The sequence below is a fragment of the Protopterus annectens genome, chromosome 2.part1 (assembly GCF_019279795.1).
Source record: "Protopterus annectens isolate FY-2018-M chromosome 2.part1, PAN1.0, whole genome shotgun sequence".
In the NCBI taxonomy this organism is placed as follows: Eukaryota; Metazoa; Chordata; order Ceratodontiformes; family Protopteridae; genus Protopterus; species Protopterus annectens.
In genome coordinates, this window is record NC_056729.1 from 782,861,354 (window position 1) to 782,880,429 (window position 19,076).

General features: G+C 39.3%; 1 protein-coding gene across 1 annotated transcript in view; it reads right to left on the bottom strand.

The window, feature by feature from the left end:
- PPAT (phosphoribosyl pyrophosphate amidotransferase) overlaps window positions 1–19,076 on the bottom strand; it is a gene marked incomplete in the record, with an annotated part of 1,466,229 nt that overhangs the window by 156,538 nt on the left and 1,290,615 nt on the right. The window contains 1 exon segment of the mRNA XM_044062494.1: window positions 4,600–4,821. Coding sequence (XP_043918429.1) covers window positions 4,600–4,821 — 222 coding nt within the window.

The window sequence follows — 19,076 nt, forward strand, 5'->3', positions numbered from 1 at the left end:
TGGTTTAAAAAAATGGTGGAAAACTGACATCATTAATGCCAGACACACACAACAGATGAAGCTTACACTGAAAATTGTGGCCTGGGAAAAATGATGCAAAAGATTATGAACATACTAGAACAAGAACACTTGTCCATCTACCTACTTAACTGTATAAAAACTACTTGAAACTTCAATAAGGCATTTTTATTCCTCCCATAGGGAAGGCATCAGACAGACAGTCCCCAAGATCTGCTAGCTAAACTGATTTTATCTGGACTAATCATTTGCACTCTACTACTACAGAAATGGGTACAAATAGAAGGAAATTTGTTAGAATAGGCATTCCAAGGCTGTGATTCCAAGTCTTGTGAATTCTCGCTAACAAAGTTATGACTTCCTGGGCCTTTCATGAGGGCAAAAAAAAGACGGATACTGGAGTCTCCAACTCTGACTCAATGAAGACGCTTTTGTTTTGTGGGCAGGTAGTATGAGTGAATTTTTTGATTTCATTAACTATCTTGAAAGTACTTCGGGGAGTGCCTTCTGTATGGAGTCTGCATGTCCTCCCCGCGGTTGGATGGGCATTCGAAAGGCATGCGTAAATGGGCGTGCCTTCATTGAAGGTTGAACGTCGAGCTGGCACCTCGGCGTTCATGAAAATCGAATGCCAATCATTAGCAGACTGCAGTTCCGCTGTGGTGACCCCTAACCAGGAAAAGCCGAAAGACAACAACAACATCATCTTGAAAGTACTTCTGGTTTTCTAAAATTTACCTTGTGTTACTCATTCACCTCTAATGATTTTTTAGATGCAACTATTTTTAAGAACGAATTTGGGTGTTTGGAAACAAGAATGTACAGGAAACCATGTTGGTAAAACATGGTACTACATCGGTCCAGTATGCACCCCCCCCACACATTTTTTTTAACATACTTAAAGGTCAATCCTTGACAGTCTCATGATTCTCCACTAATGATGGTGTTTTTGAAGGAGCTTTGAATACTCTCAAAAATAGTTTTTTGAACAGGGGTTATAGTCACCAGCACATTACACACACACACACACACACACACACACACACACACACACACACACACACACACACACACACACACACGCACACACACACACACACACACACACACACACACACACACACACACACACACACGCACACACACACGCACACACACACACACACACACACACACACACACACACACACACACACACACACACACACACACACACACACACGTATGGAGAATACTCATAGTAGCAAAGATATAGGTGCCCCTTAATTTCATCAAGACCTTACAATATCCATCGTACTCAATCCACAGGTGCAGGAGGACCTCCCAGGTTCTTTTTTATCTATTCTAGTAATGTCCAGCAGTTGAGTAATATTATTAGAAAAAACTGACCTATTCTACTAGATGATTGTAAGATAGTACCATTAGTTGGGGCACGACCTTATTTTACTTTTAGGAATAATATGTCTATCAAAAGACTTATGTTATGGACCAAGACACTTAGGACCAGAAGCATCTGGCAAGAAAGGTACATTTCCTTGCCATAATTGCAAGTCTTGTTCTTCTATTTCCCTAGACATTTTGTTTTACTCATCCAGTTTCTGGGCATGTTTTTTCCCCTAGGTTTACAGCTACCTGCAGGAACAGTAATTTGGTTTATTTGGCCACATGCTGTTCCTGCAATGGTTTCTATGTTGGGAAAACCACTCGTCAGTTTAGGGAACGTACACCTGAACATTCATAATAATGTTCTAACAAATGCTTTAGCTAATCATGCTGCACCCTTTCCAGGGCACAATACATTTAGCTTTAGAGCTTTATAGTTACTTTTACCTGGTGCAAGAAGGGGAGATTTCAACAACTATGTGGAAATGTGCGATTAAACCACAAGGGCTGAATTTTGGAATTCCACTTAAACCTGCTTTGGTAATGAGACAGTGAATGCTACTGTTCAGTCTTAATTGCTTTATTAGTAACTATGGATAATTGGTTAGTTTTTGTTTTAAATTAAATGCATTTCTTTCTGTATTTTATATGGTCTGATGAAGTGTAAATCCCATGAAAGTGTTAACCTGTTCGAATAAATTTTTACCATTTTTGCCTTCGTGTTCTTTTTTTGAGTACCGTGTTGGTTGGCTCACATTTTTACTATTTATTTCTTATTTTGGTTATGAGTCACCTTTGGCAGTCAGCTTGCTTATTTTTGTACTACTGTCAAGGAAGAAAAAACTTTGTGTTGAGTCAAGAAATGACTTGTTCAATTTTATGATTAAACTTTGGGAATATAATCAAAAAATTACCCAGGGAAGGACCATCCCTTGATGATGCCGCCAAAGCCAGTCAATCCAGGTAAACTAATGCAGAAAGTTCCTCTTGCAAGGCCTTTGCTATGATACCAAACAGACTGGCAAACACGCTACGTGAAGATGAGAAACAAAATAGCAAAACTGTACAGAAACTGAAGCTCATCTAGAACAAACTGAAGGAATATCCTCTGTAGAACCCAGGAAATTGTACATCAGAAGGTTAAAAACCCAATGGATAGTCAACCACCTAGAATTTGTCATGTTTGATGCACTCGAACTGTTGAGATCTCAGAATGGTCAGAAACCTCCCACCCATTCAAAATAAGGAAAAGGCTGCAACAGACCTCTGGTTCTCTCTAAAGAAGGAACAGTCTCTATAGGCCCTTTGAGAAGAACAGTTTGGGCTTTTTCCAGCAATTCCAAGGAGACCACCTAGCTTTCAGAACAATCTTTTCAAAAAGAAAGATCATCAGGTGCTGCTCTATGCTGTGGGTCTCCAACACCACATCCAGAACCCAGCAGAGATCTTTGTTATGTTTTTTAACAATATGGGCATCCCTACAGGATACAGTCTTGCTTCCTGGAGACCTTCACATGCTGGGCTGGGCTGCAAGGAGGGTCAAAGCTGCCTTTACTCTCAGATGCCCTCTTCATCCCAAGATGGGGCTTCTTCCTGGGGAACCAAATTTGCTTAGAATAATAAGCTAGAGGCTCATTTGCAGGTCTTCAACCAGGTCCTGAGAACTTGCCCAGCTCCCTTACTCCACTGTTTTTGTTATAAGTAATAAAATATCATCTTTACAGTTAACATGGTAAAACAAAAAAGCCAGTGGCATTTCCCATCCACACTTCAAGAGATTTTTTTTAAATGATTTTAAACAAAATATCAACAAACAGATAAACTAGCATGAGCCAGAACACAAATGAAAATATGATGACAGTAAAGTGGGGTCTGTGGTACTGAAAGAGAGCAAAAGTAGTAAAGAAGGTCATAACAGCACTGACTATATAGGGTGTGCTGCACACCAAGTAAGCTTACCTAAGAACAATGGCTCAAGACCAATGCTGGTCTTCAAAATGAACAGGGATACATCTGATGAAAATTGTCTGGGAAAAAAAAGGAAACAGGAGGTAGGCAAGCCCACAGGACTTAATTCTATATTGACCCTCAAAATGCAGATCTGCTGTCACAATGAGCACTTTCACACAGCTGTGCCTTGCCACAATCACTATGAATACATACATCTGTGGCGGAGATGGGCAAACAGAAGCTCCTAAGTTCAGTAACATTTAACTATTAGTTGTGTGCATGATACATAGTTTCAGTGTCACTAAGTACAAAAGCTAACAAAACTCCCTTTTTCTCTTTTTAGCATCTTTACAGTAACTGTAATGTTCTACTGAAGTCAAAGACAAAATGCATCTAACTTCATCATATGTGTGCCACTCTACTCAGACAGCAAAGACTAACATACCAAGTGTCCCCTGTGTTATGTCATTACATCTGTCCTTTTCCTCCCAGATTACGTTCACTGTCAATTAAAAAAAGTAAAAACAGCTCCCAATGAAGCAAAAAACTAGTAACAAAAAATAAAAACCAGAACGACTTAAACATGGGCAGAGAAACTCCAATTTAATGACAACAGAATATGAACAATAAATCTCAAACTAAGCGCTTTCACCATTAGTAAAGGGCTTCTTCAGAGTTAAATGGGATACAAACGACATGATTCAAACAGTTTGATGTAAGCAGAACTGACCAATCATATAAAATGACATCATATTCAATTAATAAAACGACACATAGAAACAAAAAACAAATAGACCTGTAAATTCTACATACAACTATTGCACATAGCACTTAAGCAAGCAAATTATGTAACCATACAGGTGTTAAGAAATATATATATATATATATATATATATATATATATATATATATTAGATGATTAGTCAGTTCTGCTTACATCAAACTATTTGAATCAAGTTGTTTGTATTCCATTTAACTCTGAAGAAGCCATTTACTAGTGGTGAAAGTGCTTAGTTTATGGAATTTATTTGTTCATATTCTGTTGTGTCATTAAATTGGAGTTTCTCTGCCCATATATGGGTCGTTCTGGTTTTTATTTTCAATTAAAAAAAAGTCTAACACAATGTCACACGCTTATTTCAGGGAAGCACAAGGAATGATAGGAAATACTGGCTCCTTTATACTAATAAATACAGACAAACCTAACACAGAATGACAGAAAAGAAGCAAATTAAACAAATCCTGTACCTCTTTTGCACCAGCTTCTCTTAATATTTTTATAATAGGAGAAATGGTGTTTCCTCTCACAATTGAATCATCTATTAATACAATTCGTTTTCCAGCAAAGTTGTCAGCCAGCACTCCAAACTTCTTTGCCACTCCCAGCTGCCTTAGCCTTGTATTAGGTTGAATAAAAGTTCTACCCACATAACGATTTTTGCAAAGTACTTCTACATATGGCAATCCAGACTGAAAGAAAAAAAAAGTTATTATTAAAACAAATTACAGCACTTACATATGCTTTCAAAATGCAACATCACAACATACTTGTAAGTAAAACAGACCTAATTTCTTCTTCAACTCAACATTTTACAACTAAACACAAGATGTTTAGTGTGATATTTGCTTAGTTATGCCCAATGAATAACTGAAGCACATTCATATTTACTTTTTAACAAATCAGCATTAAAAAAAATAATAATTTGTCAATATTTAGATGTCAAGTGCATTGCTGGAAGATAGACATAATGATGCTTCACAATAAACAGAAGACAAAGAATGAGGTAGCGGACAGCAAACTGAGTGACAGAAGACGACCTGTGGGGGGGAGGGGTGTTTCTGATCAGCTCACTCCTCTCTTTGGGGGACAGCAGGAGCTATTTGTCGTTTAGCTTTTACACCAATGCAGTTTACGTTCTGTAGCTCAGGAGGATAAAGTGAGGGTAAATAAAGGGAGATTGTTTGCAACAGAAATTGTATACTTGGTAACAAATATGGACAGACTACCTTGAAGAAATATGCATAGGAGAAAATCAACTCCAGGCCCTACAGGAAAAACACCTCTCCCACTAATAGGATGGCACTGTAATCAAATGTCTCAACCTTCTTTCAACCATATTACAAGGAATAAAAAGGGCACCAGAACATGGCAGACAGTGGGGAAAAGAGCAGTACTAACAATACAGCAATGCTATATATATATATATATATATATATATATATATATATATATATATATATATATATATATACACACACACACACACACATATACATATATAATACACACACACACACACACACACACACACACACACACACACACACACACACACACGTGTGCACGCATGTATATATTTGTGCATGAACTGGAAGATTATGCAAAACCTCCTCCTGATATGCAGAAGTTTTTTTTTCCATAATCGCTCTATAAAGAGACAGCTAAAAAAGTCATGCTATTTTAAGAATGGCAATACTGTCATTGTGGGGTGAAGTACTGAAAAATGAAGAAAACTACTGTGGGATATTTGTCCACTTATTTCAATACCCTTTATAAAAGACAACAACATTTATCTGTCAACAGTGTTTTGGCACTCTTTCAAGATGGTTGCATGCTGATCAACTACTTAATTTCAGCTTTCCCACTCTGTGAAAAAAGAAACTGAGAAATAAGAGTTAATTCTGTCAGTTTGAGTGAAATTCATTTACTAGCTAATGAGCACACTACCTGCATGCCAGCAAAGAAGACATTTAGAGAACCTGAAAGGAAATCAACTAGCAAAGGTGAAGAGAAAAGACCGACTGGGAAGAATCCTGCAGCTGTTCAGCAAAAAGCAGTTCAAGCTTCAGCTTTGGTATAAGAGATGGCTTCCAGTAAATTTACATGAAAAAATAAATAAACCAAACATACTCAAATAAATGAAACATTGAAATATATCAACTTAAATAACAAAAGGCTCAAAAAATAGAAGATGAACTGATAAAACTGCAAAAATCAGATGTTGAAATGAAGAAAAGGCTGGCTGTGTATGGGGTTTCTCAAGAAGAAAAAATGGAAGAGTTAGAAGACAGAGCATGCAGAGAATACCCACAATTTTCTGCTGTACTATAGAAACTGGAAAGAACAGACTGCATTAATCTCATGAAAGCACAAAATAAGCAGCTAGACTGCTATTCTACAGAATGATTTGTTAAATGAAAGGGCACATCAAGTGTATGTTCCAAATCTAGCCATGAGACAGCAGCCAAGACTTGCACTAATAAGATGCAATCATCCCAGCAGAAAGAGTTGATCCTGACACAACTGTGGCAGAAGGGAAATACATTCAAAATTAAATGCAGCAGAGTGTTTTTGGAAAATGATTATTCACTATACACCAGGCAGAAGAGAAGCAACATTATCCCAGTAATCAGGGAATGCTGAAAGGCAGGTTTAAGATTCAGGCTGCTCTGGTCAGCTGTCTTCAGAATATTTTTTCCTAGAGGATCAAAAACATGTTTGATGCACAACAATCTGAGGAGGAAATGCAATAGTTTATACAACAAAATATGAACAATCCAACAGAAGGGAGCTGTGCTTCTTATTCTTCTGACAAAGGAAAATACTTTAGAAAGACAAAAGCACACAGCAGTTGAGACTAGAAGAATCAGAAGTACCCTGGGCTTGAACCAGAATCTAGTGGGCAGAGATGGAAATGAACAGGAAGAAGACCAGCAATACTGAAATTAATGAATAAATGTCAGAGTATAAAGAATTAATTGCAAATGTGAAGTATGGTTTTGCAAGGAAGTGTGTTTGACAAAGACTGGACTTTTGTTGACTTTGTTAAACTTATTGGTGGACTGCAAAGCATACACTTCATTTTATGTCATTAATGTTTATACAACAAAAAATGGGGAAAAGTAACTAAGTAAACAATCTTTGTCCTTAATAGTATTTTGCAAAACATTTCATGATATAAACTGCATGTTATATAGTAAAGCAGTATTGTGTAGTATGTAGTCAGGGGTCTTTTAAATGTGAAGGTGGGGGCATCTTTTCAGTGACTGTTTGTATGTGACAAAGATATTAAAGTAAACTAATGCTGTTTTTAGTTGTAAGAAATACAGACTTTACAATGTAAGAAGAGAAAAAAGGTTAAGAAAAAGCAAATTTATGTTAAAATGCTGTGATCTTTGGCTGCTTGGGTGGGGAGTTGGGGGGTAAAAGTACAGTAGTTATATGTAGAGTTGAGATGTTTTCTCTTATTTCTGCAAATGCAAGTGCCAGGATTAACCTTAGCTTGATGTATAAACATGTGCAAATGGGCTTGCAAAATAGGAAAAATTATGAAAACCATGAAAAGTGCTAACTTTCTTGCACATGGAATGATACTGGATTGCTCTTCACCATTAGCAAATGCTTAGTAGGAATCAAGAAGTCTGCAGATGAAATTTAATAGGCAGTGTATAATTTAGTTTTATTTAAAGATAGCCAGTTCACTTTTACTTGGAGCTAAAAGTTAATGTTTTCCAAAAGTCTACAGGCTGTTTTTCACATCTGGGAGGGAATTAGGGCTAAGAAAAGTACACACAAACAATCAGTGCAACTGAAAACATGAATAACCTTAATTTTAGGTTAAGTAATGCCTGAGAGTGCAGTCGTTGATTTGGGGAAATTGTTCCTATCTGGGTGGGGGGGGGTTAAACTTCATTATTTGAAGATATACATAGCTTTGTGTGTTAAGAGGTTATGGTGGTGTTCTGAAAATGTATTTAGTTTTTTTTTTGAGGGCTTCCATTAAAACAAAGGCACAAAGGTCTTGAAAAATGCGACAGTTTCAAATTGAGATGACAAGAAACAAATTTATAAAACATCGGTCTGCCAGCATTAGTGTGTGCAAGTAACACAAAAGTTGGAAACACATTCAAAAAAACTGTCATGCATAATAGGTAGGAACAATAAAGTACAGTTTTGTACTTACCATAAATGTAGATGTCCGTGCATCTGCAGTCATCACATATGGGTTGTCCTGCCTCAGCCAGCCCTTCGGTCGGCCGGATTCCAAAGTCTGGGTCTGGCCTCGGCTGATGTCGCACTTTCCCTGACGTCAGAGCGTCTGGGGTACAAAAGCATCAAGAAGCACAGGCTGAACAGGCCGAGACGTCGTGGTCTGGGCTTAGGCAGGGGAGGCAGTAAGAGTGGAAATCCTTATGAGGTATTTGTTTCCCACAGGTTAAACAATTATTAACTTTATCTGACATCGGCTGAGGCAAGAAAGAGTCCCCAACGGGGTACTTCGTTTTTTCGAAGTCTTCGGTAGCTGAATCACAGGAGCTGACCGACCGGCACTTGCGAAATGCTTCTGCTTCGAGCACCACGCGGCAAGAAAGACTGAGGAAGATGGCGTCGGCTGATGCTTTTATACCCCAGACGCTCTGACGTCGGTGAAAGTGCAACATCACCCGAGGCCAGACCCAGACTTTGGAATCCGGCCGACCAAAGGGCTGCCTGAGGCAGGACAACCCATATGTGATGACTGCAGAAGCATCCTTGAAGGACATCATATTATAATAACTACACTATCCATTTTATCTTGGAACGTAAATGGCCTTACAGGTATACACAAAAAGGAAAGACTATTAAATTAGATTATAAAATGGGATTCCACCCGTGTCCCTGTCGAAAAGGAGATTTGGGTGCTGACTTGTCTAAACATGGGCAAAACTCTTGGCTAGGCTTATAAGGGCCTCAGGGCCAGTAGACTAGTAACCTCCTTTGACCCTATGCACAATACAAATAGCAATGCTACATGAGCTACACTTGGAAAAAAATGCGCAATTGAATTTGATAAAGAAATTATTTCAGGATGATTACTCAGAAGAATTTTGGGGACTAAGGAAAAGGGGGTAATTATACTAACTGCTAGAGGAGATCCAATAGTGAAAAAAAAACAATAAAGGTAGGTTTGTGGTAGTAAGGGGCTACTGGCAATGGAGGAGTATTATGGTAGCATTTACATTCCACAAAACACTGCAATTATGGAGCTTATTTTTTTGGGGAGGGGGAATAATCAGCTTTCATCAGGGAACATTACTTTTAGTGGGGACTGGAACTTGATTTGCAACAGTGAGGATGTATAGGAAGGACCTAAAAGGGAAATATAACAAACGAAGGTAGCTTTCTGAAATAATTTATGAAAATATTTGGTATGGATCACATGAATTTAGTAGTCTGAATGCTGATGGAATTTACATATTATACCCCAGGGTACAATGACTGGTCTAGATTAGACAGAAATTATACTTTACATGAGGATGCACATATAATTGAAAGCTTTGACACACATCCAATAACTTATTTTATATCACACACCAATTATAAGAAAAATGTAGGGTAATGAAGTAAAAGTTAGACACTGGTGCTTTCCCACCAACCTGTTAAAAAAGGGCTAAACTACTGCAGAATAAGTGGAATCTAAAATATTTACAAGAGGCACAAATGCAGAGTGCCAAAGAGAAAATAAAGGAATATCTAGATAACATGCATGATTTTATAAAGACTGCTGTTAAGCAACTATCTTTTGATGACTTCAGAGCAAAAAAAAGTTAATGACTTAGGCAACAGAAAGTAGAAAGGATTGTTGCCAAACTTAGGCAGCCTATAAGAATAAAAAATAACCAAAGATCCTGTAGAGTTATTAAGAGATATATTTCAAAAATGTTATGAATTTTTTATAAAGCAGAGAAATTTGGAAATCAAGAAAGAACAATGGAGATATTTATGTATTTATGGGAGACTTAATTATGCCAAGGTTAGAGGTAGACAAGGTTCAACAATCAAATGTTAAGATAGGAAAAGATAAGATAAAAATGGTGACCTGTAATCAATCTGCAAGAAAGTCTCCAAGAACTGATGGTATTCCTATAGATTTGGAAGTTAGGAGGAAAGAAAGTGATAAAGATATGGAAGGTTTTGTTTAAAAGTATTTTCAATTGTTTATGTCTATATAGCTAAAGAAATAGCAAATGTGTTGCCAAAATTGATAGATATGGATCAATGTGGTTTTGTGGAGGGCAGGCAAACATTTAACAACATTAAAATAACAATGATGATCCAGAGGGAAGCAGAATGTAAGACATTACACCTGTTGCTGGTATGTCTTGGTGCAGAGAAACCATTCAACAGATTAAGCTGTGATTTTATACACTTGCATTCCCTGATACAATAATAAGGTCAAATAGGAGGATATATGAAAGATCAGAGGCAAGAATTAAAGTGGAAGAATTACTCTGTGTGGTAAGTTGTGTTTTAACAGAGGTACCAGGCATGGGTGTTCTGTTTCCCTTTGTTATTTGCATTATATTTAGACCAACTGGCACAGCAAATAAGGGACTCATAAATTCAAGGATATAACTGCTATGGTAATCAAGAAAAGTTGGCTTTGTTTGCAGTTTATATTATGTTGTACCTCATAAATCCAGAAAAAGGTCATAACAGTGTTGTGGAATATTTTGAGAAAGTTTTAGGTCTTTTTGGGATGCAAATTAATGTAAAAACAATGGCCATAAATGATGCACCCACACATGAATTGGTTCAGCAATACATTTTTTATGGGAACACAATAAAATAAAGTATTTAGGAGTATGGATTAAAAGGGCTTCTGTTATAACAAACAGGGATATGCGGGAAGAGATTAAAAGATAATACAAAATCCGAAAAACTGGAAGCTCTTGTTTAAGGCTATAGATAGTAATATACAAGCAGTTTAAATGTTTTTAATCTCTATAGTTTTATATACTGGTAAGAATATTTTTATCAATGACAGGAGAAGTTGTGGACAATAATAAAGAGTTGAAGGAATTTATCTGGGAAGGGAAGGATTACCCGATTGGAAGATATATTTTAGAGCTACACAGTTACGGCTCATATACATAACACAAGCAGAAACTTATAATTCAAAGTGGAAAGGGATGATGATGATGAAGCGGGGGGGTCAAGAAATAGAGAGTGGGATTTTGGATACAGATCTTTAGGAGAACAGCAACATCCAAATAGGATATTATACTCATAAAGAAGTAGAAAGTATTCTAAGAACTAAGCCAACATGAGAATGTAGAAAGGATATTTTGCCAATAGGGATGACTGCAAGTAGGGGTACAGAGAATAGACAACAGGGGGGGGGGGTGGAATTTACTGGAGATAAACAGCAAAGGAACCAATGTACTGGAAAGCAAATAACTACAGGGAAAGGTAATAGAATGGTATGAAGCCAAGAAGACATTTGGATTGTAGGCTAGAGACTGCCTTCCCCACCAGGGATTGATACCAGAGTATAGACAAAGTTAAAGGGGTAGGGGAATCCTAAGTGAAAGACCTGCTCTGGCAGAGTTTTAATCTAAAATATAAACTGCTGTTAAAGGGATAATTAGTAGGGTGTATAATATTGCACAATAACCATAAGAATCTATCATAGCAGGTTAGAAAGGATTGGGAAGAATGGGAGGCCATATGTATCCCAAGTACACAACAAAGTCTAGAAGATTAGGATTTTTTGCTTAGAAGTGTTTACATAGATAGATTTATACCCAAAGAAAATTTCAAATAATTTTTCCGCAGGTAAATGGCAAATGTTGGCGGTGTGATGGGGAAGAGTGGAGTAACTGGAAATATGTTTTTGCAGTGTACTGGGAATATGTGTTCTTGGAGCGTAATGAGTTGGCAGATTTTAATAAATCACTACAAAGTACTTTGTCAGAACTATTGGGTGAGCAAACTGGTGTAACTAAAGAAATTATTCTTTACAGCTGGGGCACAGGATCTGAATTGTCTAAACATGCTAATACCTTGTTAAGTATAATTCTGGTGGCTGCCAAAAAAGCAATTATTAGAAAATGGAAATCAATGTCCAAACCAACTGACTGTACTAAAGTATTGAATATTATAATTGAGATAAAAAAATGGAAATAGGATCTTTATAAAATAGAAGCAAAAATGACACAAATAAAAGGAAATTGTGGAAACAATACATGCAGAATAATCTTCAGAAGAAGTGAAGTTTAAGGGAGGCTGGAATTGAGCAATTTATATAATGCTTGACTGATGACAGTTGTAAAAAAGAACATACGTCATATGTAATGTATGTAACTGGAAACACGAGTGTGGTCCGTTTTCTTTTATATTAATGTATGTTTGCCTATGTCTTAAGTGATAATTTAATGATAATTTAATGAGGGTGTAAAAAACATTTTTGGCATTATTCTGATGCACAAAATGGGAGCAGAGCAGATGTCTGCCAGCTGTGTTTTGGCACTATTTGAACCCACAAAAAAGCCCGTTGTGAAGATGAGAGCAAAACATCCATCAGTCGAATATGCTATCCATTAATGGCAGAATGCAATGCTCTATGCTATTCTGACCTAATGCAATGCCAAATAAGTGGGGTACAGCATTGGTATTAAGAGTTATGCTTGTCCCAAAGGGATAGTTCTAGCATGCAGTCATTAATGAGAAAGCACAGCTAGTCTGACAGATGTTGAAATCAATGTAAGTACTATGTAGTATGCTGCCATCAGTTTGGCTTACAGTAGTGCTACACAAGTATTTACATAACTATGCTACTCCTCATAATGGAAGCAAGTGAATCATTAGGTGCAAGTCTGAAATACAGCAACAGTATACAATAGATGGCTTTCCAATGACAACGTGCAACAATCTGACATGATTCTGACCAATGCTTATAACAGTGAGGGATATAGTTCACGTATGGCAGCTGTGCTACTGCCTGTTGGTTTCATACACTACTTTAACAGCATTATGGCGGTATGCACTACTTTTCTGATCTATGGTAATGTCACCACTGAAAAGCACAGCAATGACATGATGGGTCTGCTAATTGCTAGTGTTAGCAGGCAGTCCCTTTTGACATCCCACTGACTTACCTGTCTATGACAGCTACTTGCTATGCTACTGTCCAACAGTAGAAGGAGGTGACTGGGCACAACTCTGATGACAACAATGACATCAGAGGACAAAACTGTAAGCTGCTCAACTATTTGCCAAAGCAACCTGCTGCCTTTAATGTTCTGAAATAAGGTAATCCCACCAATGAGGAGACAGCATTTCTGCTGACACTGACTCGCATACTATTCCCCAACAGTAAGATGTACTGGTCTGGCACCTTTCTAATTTTCAACTATTCCAATTACGAACGGTATAGCAGTTAAATAAAGGGGTGCTGTTTTTCCTGATGGTAACACACAGTGCAGCATTGTGATCAACAGCACTGCCAACAATCAGTCTACATCATCAACTCGAAAGCAAGTTCTTTCTTGTTATGACAATGTGTAGTAGCTTTATACTATTGCTTACCTACAGAGGTGCCAATGAAGGGAAGCACAGCATTTTCATGAAAGAAGTGCTGCTCACTTACAGAAGCATGCCATATTCTTACACAGTCATAGCTTAAAATCCTAGCCTCTACTGGTTATGGAGTGGACTAACAGCACTCATTTCAAAAAAGATATGGAAGAAGATCTGACAGCTATAGAACTCCCAGAGGTAGTGTGCAGTGGCTTGGCAGCATTTTGATCTGTATCACTGTCACTAATGGCATTTACAATATCTGATACACAGCTGTCATCACTTCATGGTAGAAATATGGTATTCTGCCACCAATCCAACTTACAGTATAACAGACAATAGGCAAAAAGTACAATTGTGTGAAAGGACTTTATATCAGATCGACAAATGTACAGACAAAACTAAGAGAGAAAATACCAAGTGACTAGAACACTAGGGTGAAATATAAAAATAGCAAAATTAAGAAAAATCACAATGCATAGAAACAAATGAAAACAGAATCACCATTTTAGCACAGAATCTTAGAACACTATACAGTCACAGTGGCTGAAAAGACAGAAAACTCACCTCTGATGCTGGGATATCAGCAGGCCGTGGTTCATTTTCCATTACAGACACTGCTGCAGTGCAGCATATGGAAGGCTGTTGTACTTCTAAGTGCCCTTCCTTTGGATAAGGTGTTAAACAGAGGTTCCATTTGCCTGAGTTGGTGGCAGCTCACACTTATTCAAAAGAGAAGTACAACACCCCCCACCCTACACCATGGTTAAATTTCCCCTTGTCAGTACGACCACCACCTCAAGTCTCCGCAGAAGGCAGGTCAATTGCCAAGTGTGACTAATGTGGTCAACAAAAGGATATAAATACAAATTAAACAATTTTTTTGCTGGGTGCAAATTCCTCCACACCCCAAGTTTACATATTCTAATCTCAAGGCTACATGACCTTAAATAAAAAGATTTAGTTTTTCACAGAAAAGCGAAGTATATATCCATCCCTAAGACTGTGCAACCTCAGAGTGAGAATACTTGAGTTGCAGTGTAGGGGGCTTGCCACTCTCCCAAAATTAATAGCAGAGTCTACCTATAGTTTTGAATGAAAGTGTCACTTCTTATTTCACATCTTCTCCATAAGCAGTGTTGTGCTATTTAATTATAAAAGTAATAAGTTACTATTACTAGTTACAGTTCGGTGAAAGTAATATATAACTATTACTTGTTACTTTTCTAAAAATGTAATACATTACTATTACTAGTTACTAACTAAAGAAAGGCATTACTTTTACATAAGTATAGTTTATCAATTATAATACTGAGATTTACTCACACAAGTAAGCACATGCATACAAGTGTATTATTAAAGCTGTATACACAATGTTAAAAAGATGATGAATAGCATTTAACAGTTGAAAAACTCCAGCATACTAGTCTTTATAGCTGGGCAGCACAGTGGCGTAGTGGTTAGAGTTATCACCTCATAGTAAGAGATTCTCCAGTTCAATTCTCAGCTGGGGTGCCTTCTGTGCAGAGTCTGCATGTCCTCCCTGTGGTTGCACGGATTTCCTCCCACATTCCCAAGACATGCTGTAGATGGACTGGACATTCTAAACTGGCCCTAGGTGTGAGTGTGTATGCGCCTTCTGAAGGTCTGGCACTGGGCTGACAACTCGATACCACAAAACTCTACTGCCACTTGTTCTGCGGACTGATGATCTGATGTGGTGACCCCTAACGGGAGCAGCCAAAAGGAGAAGAAGATGACTAGTTTTTATAGCTTGAGAGTCACAAATATTAAACCAAAGCATACACAGCCAGCACCACAAGACCTATAAAAACCTATCACATTTTGTCTATTTTCAGCAACTAAAAATCAAAACCTGAAAAGAATTTTAAATAGAACATAAAAATTTGTCAAGATAAAAGTTGTTTGATCATAGATCCACCTGAAGAGCCCTGCTTGGTGCAGTGGGTTGGGGCATTGAGTGTTAAACCAATGAGTGGTGAGTTCGATTCCGATTGACTGCAGTATGGCGAACCAATGCCATTTATTATATGGCAAGGTAAGGATGTGATCTCTAGCAAGCTAGAATTGTCCCAGTGTTAGGGAGTGTTTTAGTGGGTGGGAGTCCCCCAGTACCAGGGCAGGGCCAGAGTCTGGTCATCATTAGCTTTCACCTTCTTACAGTGCTAAAAAAATGAAGTAAATTATGCTCCAGACTAATTCTAAGGATCTATTATGAATCATACATCTCAACCTGGAGACATCAAAAATCTGGACAAAGGCCCATGAAAAGTAGGTACAACTGGAAAAAAATCTATATAATAATCAACATAAAATGTGCATGTATAATAACGTAACTCCGCAAATTCCAATGGAATTGTAGGATACCAACATTCAAATAATTGTGAAAATGTTTCCTGATTTAACATTAACTCTGAAAACAGGTAGTTATGTACTCACCATAACGATCAATGTATGTGGTCCATATCGCCTCACATTCTTTACTCACGGGTTCGGAGCCGAAAATCGGCTCCGACTCGGCCAACTTATTTTCTAGCATGAAGTCTCTATATGGCTGGGCTAACCCAGTATCCCAAGATGCACCTCGCCCTAGCCCCAGATCTAGTTTGCAGCCATCCCAATCACACCCCACACACACAACTGCCACTGGAGGGAGCTCCAGCCTGAAAGGAAAGAAAAACAACTGACATTGAAGGGTTCTCAGAACCAATTTTCCTCCAAATATTATAGGAAGGGGGCAGGTGGTTGGGTACGTAAGAATGTGAGGCGAGATGGACCACATATATCGATCATTATGGTGAGTATATAACTACCTGATGTTATGTGGTCCTATCTCGCCTACATTCTTTACTCACGGGGCAGCGTCCCCAGCACCTCTATCCTGGGCGGCTCATAGGAAATACTACTGAGAACCGTGGAACCAAAGGAAGCCCGGCCCCTAGAAGCCACGTCCAACTTGTAATGAGTAATAAAGGTGTGCGGAGAAGCCCAAGTGGCCGCAGCACAAATATCATCCAATGAAAGCCTAGCATGGTATACTATTGATGTAGACAATGCCCTGGTAGAATGAGCTTTAACGGGAAAAGGTAAATTTCTGCCTGCTGACGAATAGATAAAGGAAATACAATCTTTGATCCATTTAGAAATCGTGCTCTTGGAAATAGGACAACCTGTTCTGTTTTCTGAGAAGGACACAAACAGTTGATCAGACTTCCTAATATGCTTAGTCCTGTGCAAGTAGAATCTTAGTTGTCTGTGCACATCCAACTGGTGAAACCTAAACTCTGCTTTATTGAAAAAGTTTGGAAAGAACACTGGTAACTCGATAGACTGATGCAGATGAATGGTGGATGACACCTTCGGAAGGAAGGACGGGTTAAGTCTCAGGGAAACTCTGTCCTTATGGAAGGTCAAATACAGAGGCTTAATGGACAAGGCTTGAATCTCTGATACTCTTCTGGCTGATGTAATGGCTATCAGGAAAGCCGTCTTCCAAGATAGAAATTTTAATTCACAGGTGGCAGCCAGTTCAAAGGGCGGTGAAGTGATGGCTTGTAACACAAAGTTTAGATCCCATGGCATGACAGGTTCTGAAACCAGAGGGCGAAGTAACCAGGTGCCTTTCAAGAAGGCCTTACAAAGTTTATGGCCCATAAGAGAAGGCTCGTAAGATGTATGAAAGTTGGAAATTGCAGCCAGCTGCACCTTAATGGTAGCAGGCGTGGAGCCCTGTCGGAAAAGCATGGCTAAAAAGTCTAAGACCGACGGAATTGGGGCTGTGAAGGGGTCCAAACCTTGGGCCTGAGCCCAAATGGAGAATCTCTTCCACTTGCTGGAATAAATCCTTCTGGTGGAAGACTTATGAGACGAAGACAAGATGTGTACCACCTCAGGTGAAAAGGAATGTCGTCTAACTAGTGATGGAAGTGGAGCAGCCAGGCTGTCAACCTGAGGGTTTGCAGGGAGGGGTGGAGCTGTCCTGACATATGAATCAGTATATGTCTGGTACTGGGTCCAGAGTCCAAGGGCTGTCCACTGCATACTGCTGAAGAAATGGGAACCATACTTTTTGAGGCCAGTATGGAGCAATTAGAATCATCCTGCTTCCCAAGGATATGGCTTTCTGAATCACTCTTGGAAACAGAGGGAAAACATAGATCAGACCGGGGGGGCCAATCGTGGACTAGAGCGTCCCTGGGTGACTCCCCCTGTGGGGGGATCAGTGTGAAGTACTTGCTGCATTTGGCATTGAGAGGGCTGGCAAAGAGATAGCAGCAAGGCTGACCCCACCTGTTGAAAATCTGAACCGCCACTCGGTCGTTCAGGGACCACTAGGCATCAGAATAACTCTGCTCAGCCTGTCCGCTATCACGTTGGTCTTTCCCAGAATGTGCGTTGCCATTAAAAACCGTTGGGAAGACACTGCCCAATGCCACACTCGCATGGCCTCTCTGCAGAGGGGATAAGACTTGGTTCCCCCCTGCTTGTTCAGGTACCACACCACGGACATGTTGTCCGAGTGAATTGCAATCGTTCCCGAGGAAGAGAGCTTTGGAGTGCCCGCAACGCTAGTAACACCGCTCTCATCTCTAGAACATTGATGTGCAGGTGTAGCTCGTGATCTAGCCACGTGCCTTGGACCGTCCTGCCAAGATAATGCCCCCCCCACCCCATCTGGGAGGCGTCTGTGTTCACAGTGGCCACTGGAGACATAGGAATCAAGCTCCTCCCTTTGTCCAGATTGGTGGAGCATAGCCACCAGCGGAGGTCCTGTTTGCACCGTTCCATGAGAAGTATCAAGTGGGAAAGAGGAAGTTTCTGAAAGGACCATTAGGCTGAAAGGAGCCACTGTAGGATCCGCATGTGTAACCTGGCTAGAGGCACCAGCATGATGGTGGCAGCCATGGATCCCAGGAGCTGGAGAACTAACCTGGCTTGAACTCTCTTGAGGGGCAACAATGTGTGAATCTGAGACTGCAGCACTCTTATTCTCTCTTGTGGCAGAAAGGCACGCATTTGAATAGAGTCTAGCTCGATGCCTATAAAAACAACACACTGTGAGGGCAGCAAGGCAGACTTTTCCCAGTTCAAGGTAATTCCTAGTTGGTGACAAAGTGTAATGGTAGCCTCCCTGGCTTGAATAAGGAGATGCCTGGTGGGGGCGGTGAGAAGCCAGTCGTCCAGATATGGAAACACCTGGAATCCCTGACGTCTCAGGTGAGCCATCACCACTGCCAAACACTTGGTAAACACCCTGAGGGCTGTGGTGAGACCAAAGGGCAGGGCATGGAACTGAAAGTGACCGGCTCCCAGCTGGAAGCGTAAATGAGTCCTGGATGCCTTGTCCATCTTGATGTGGTAG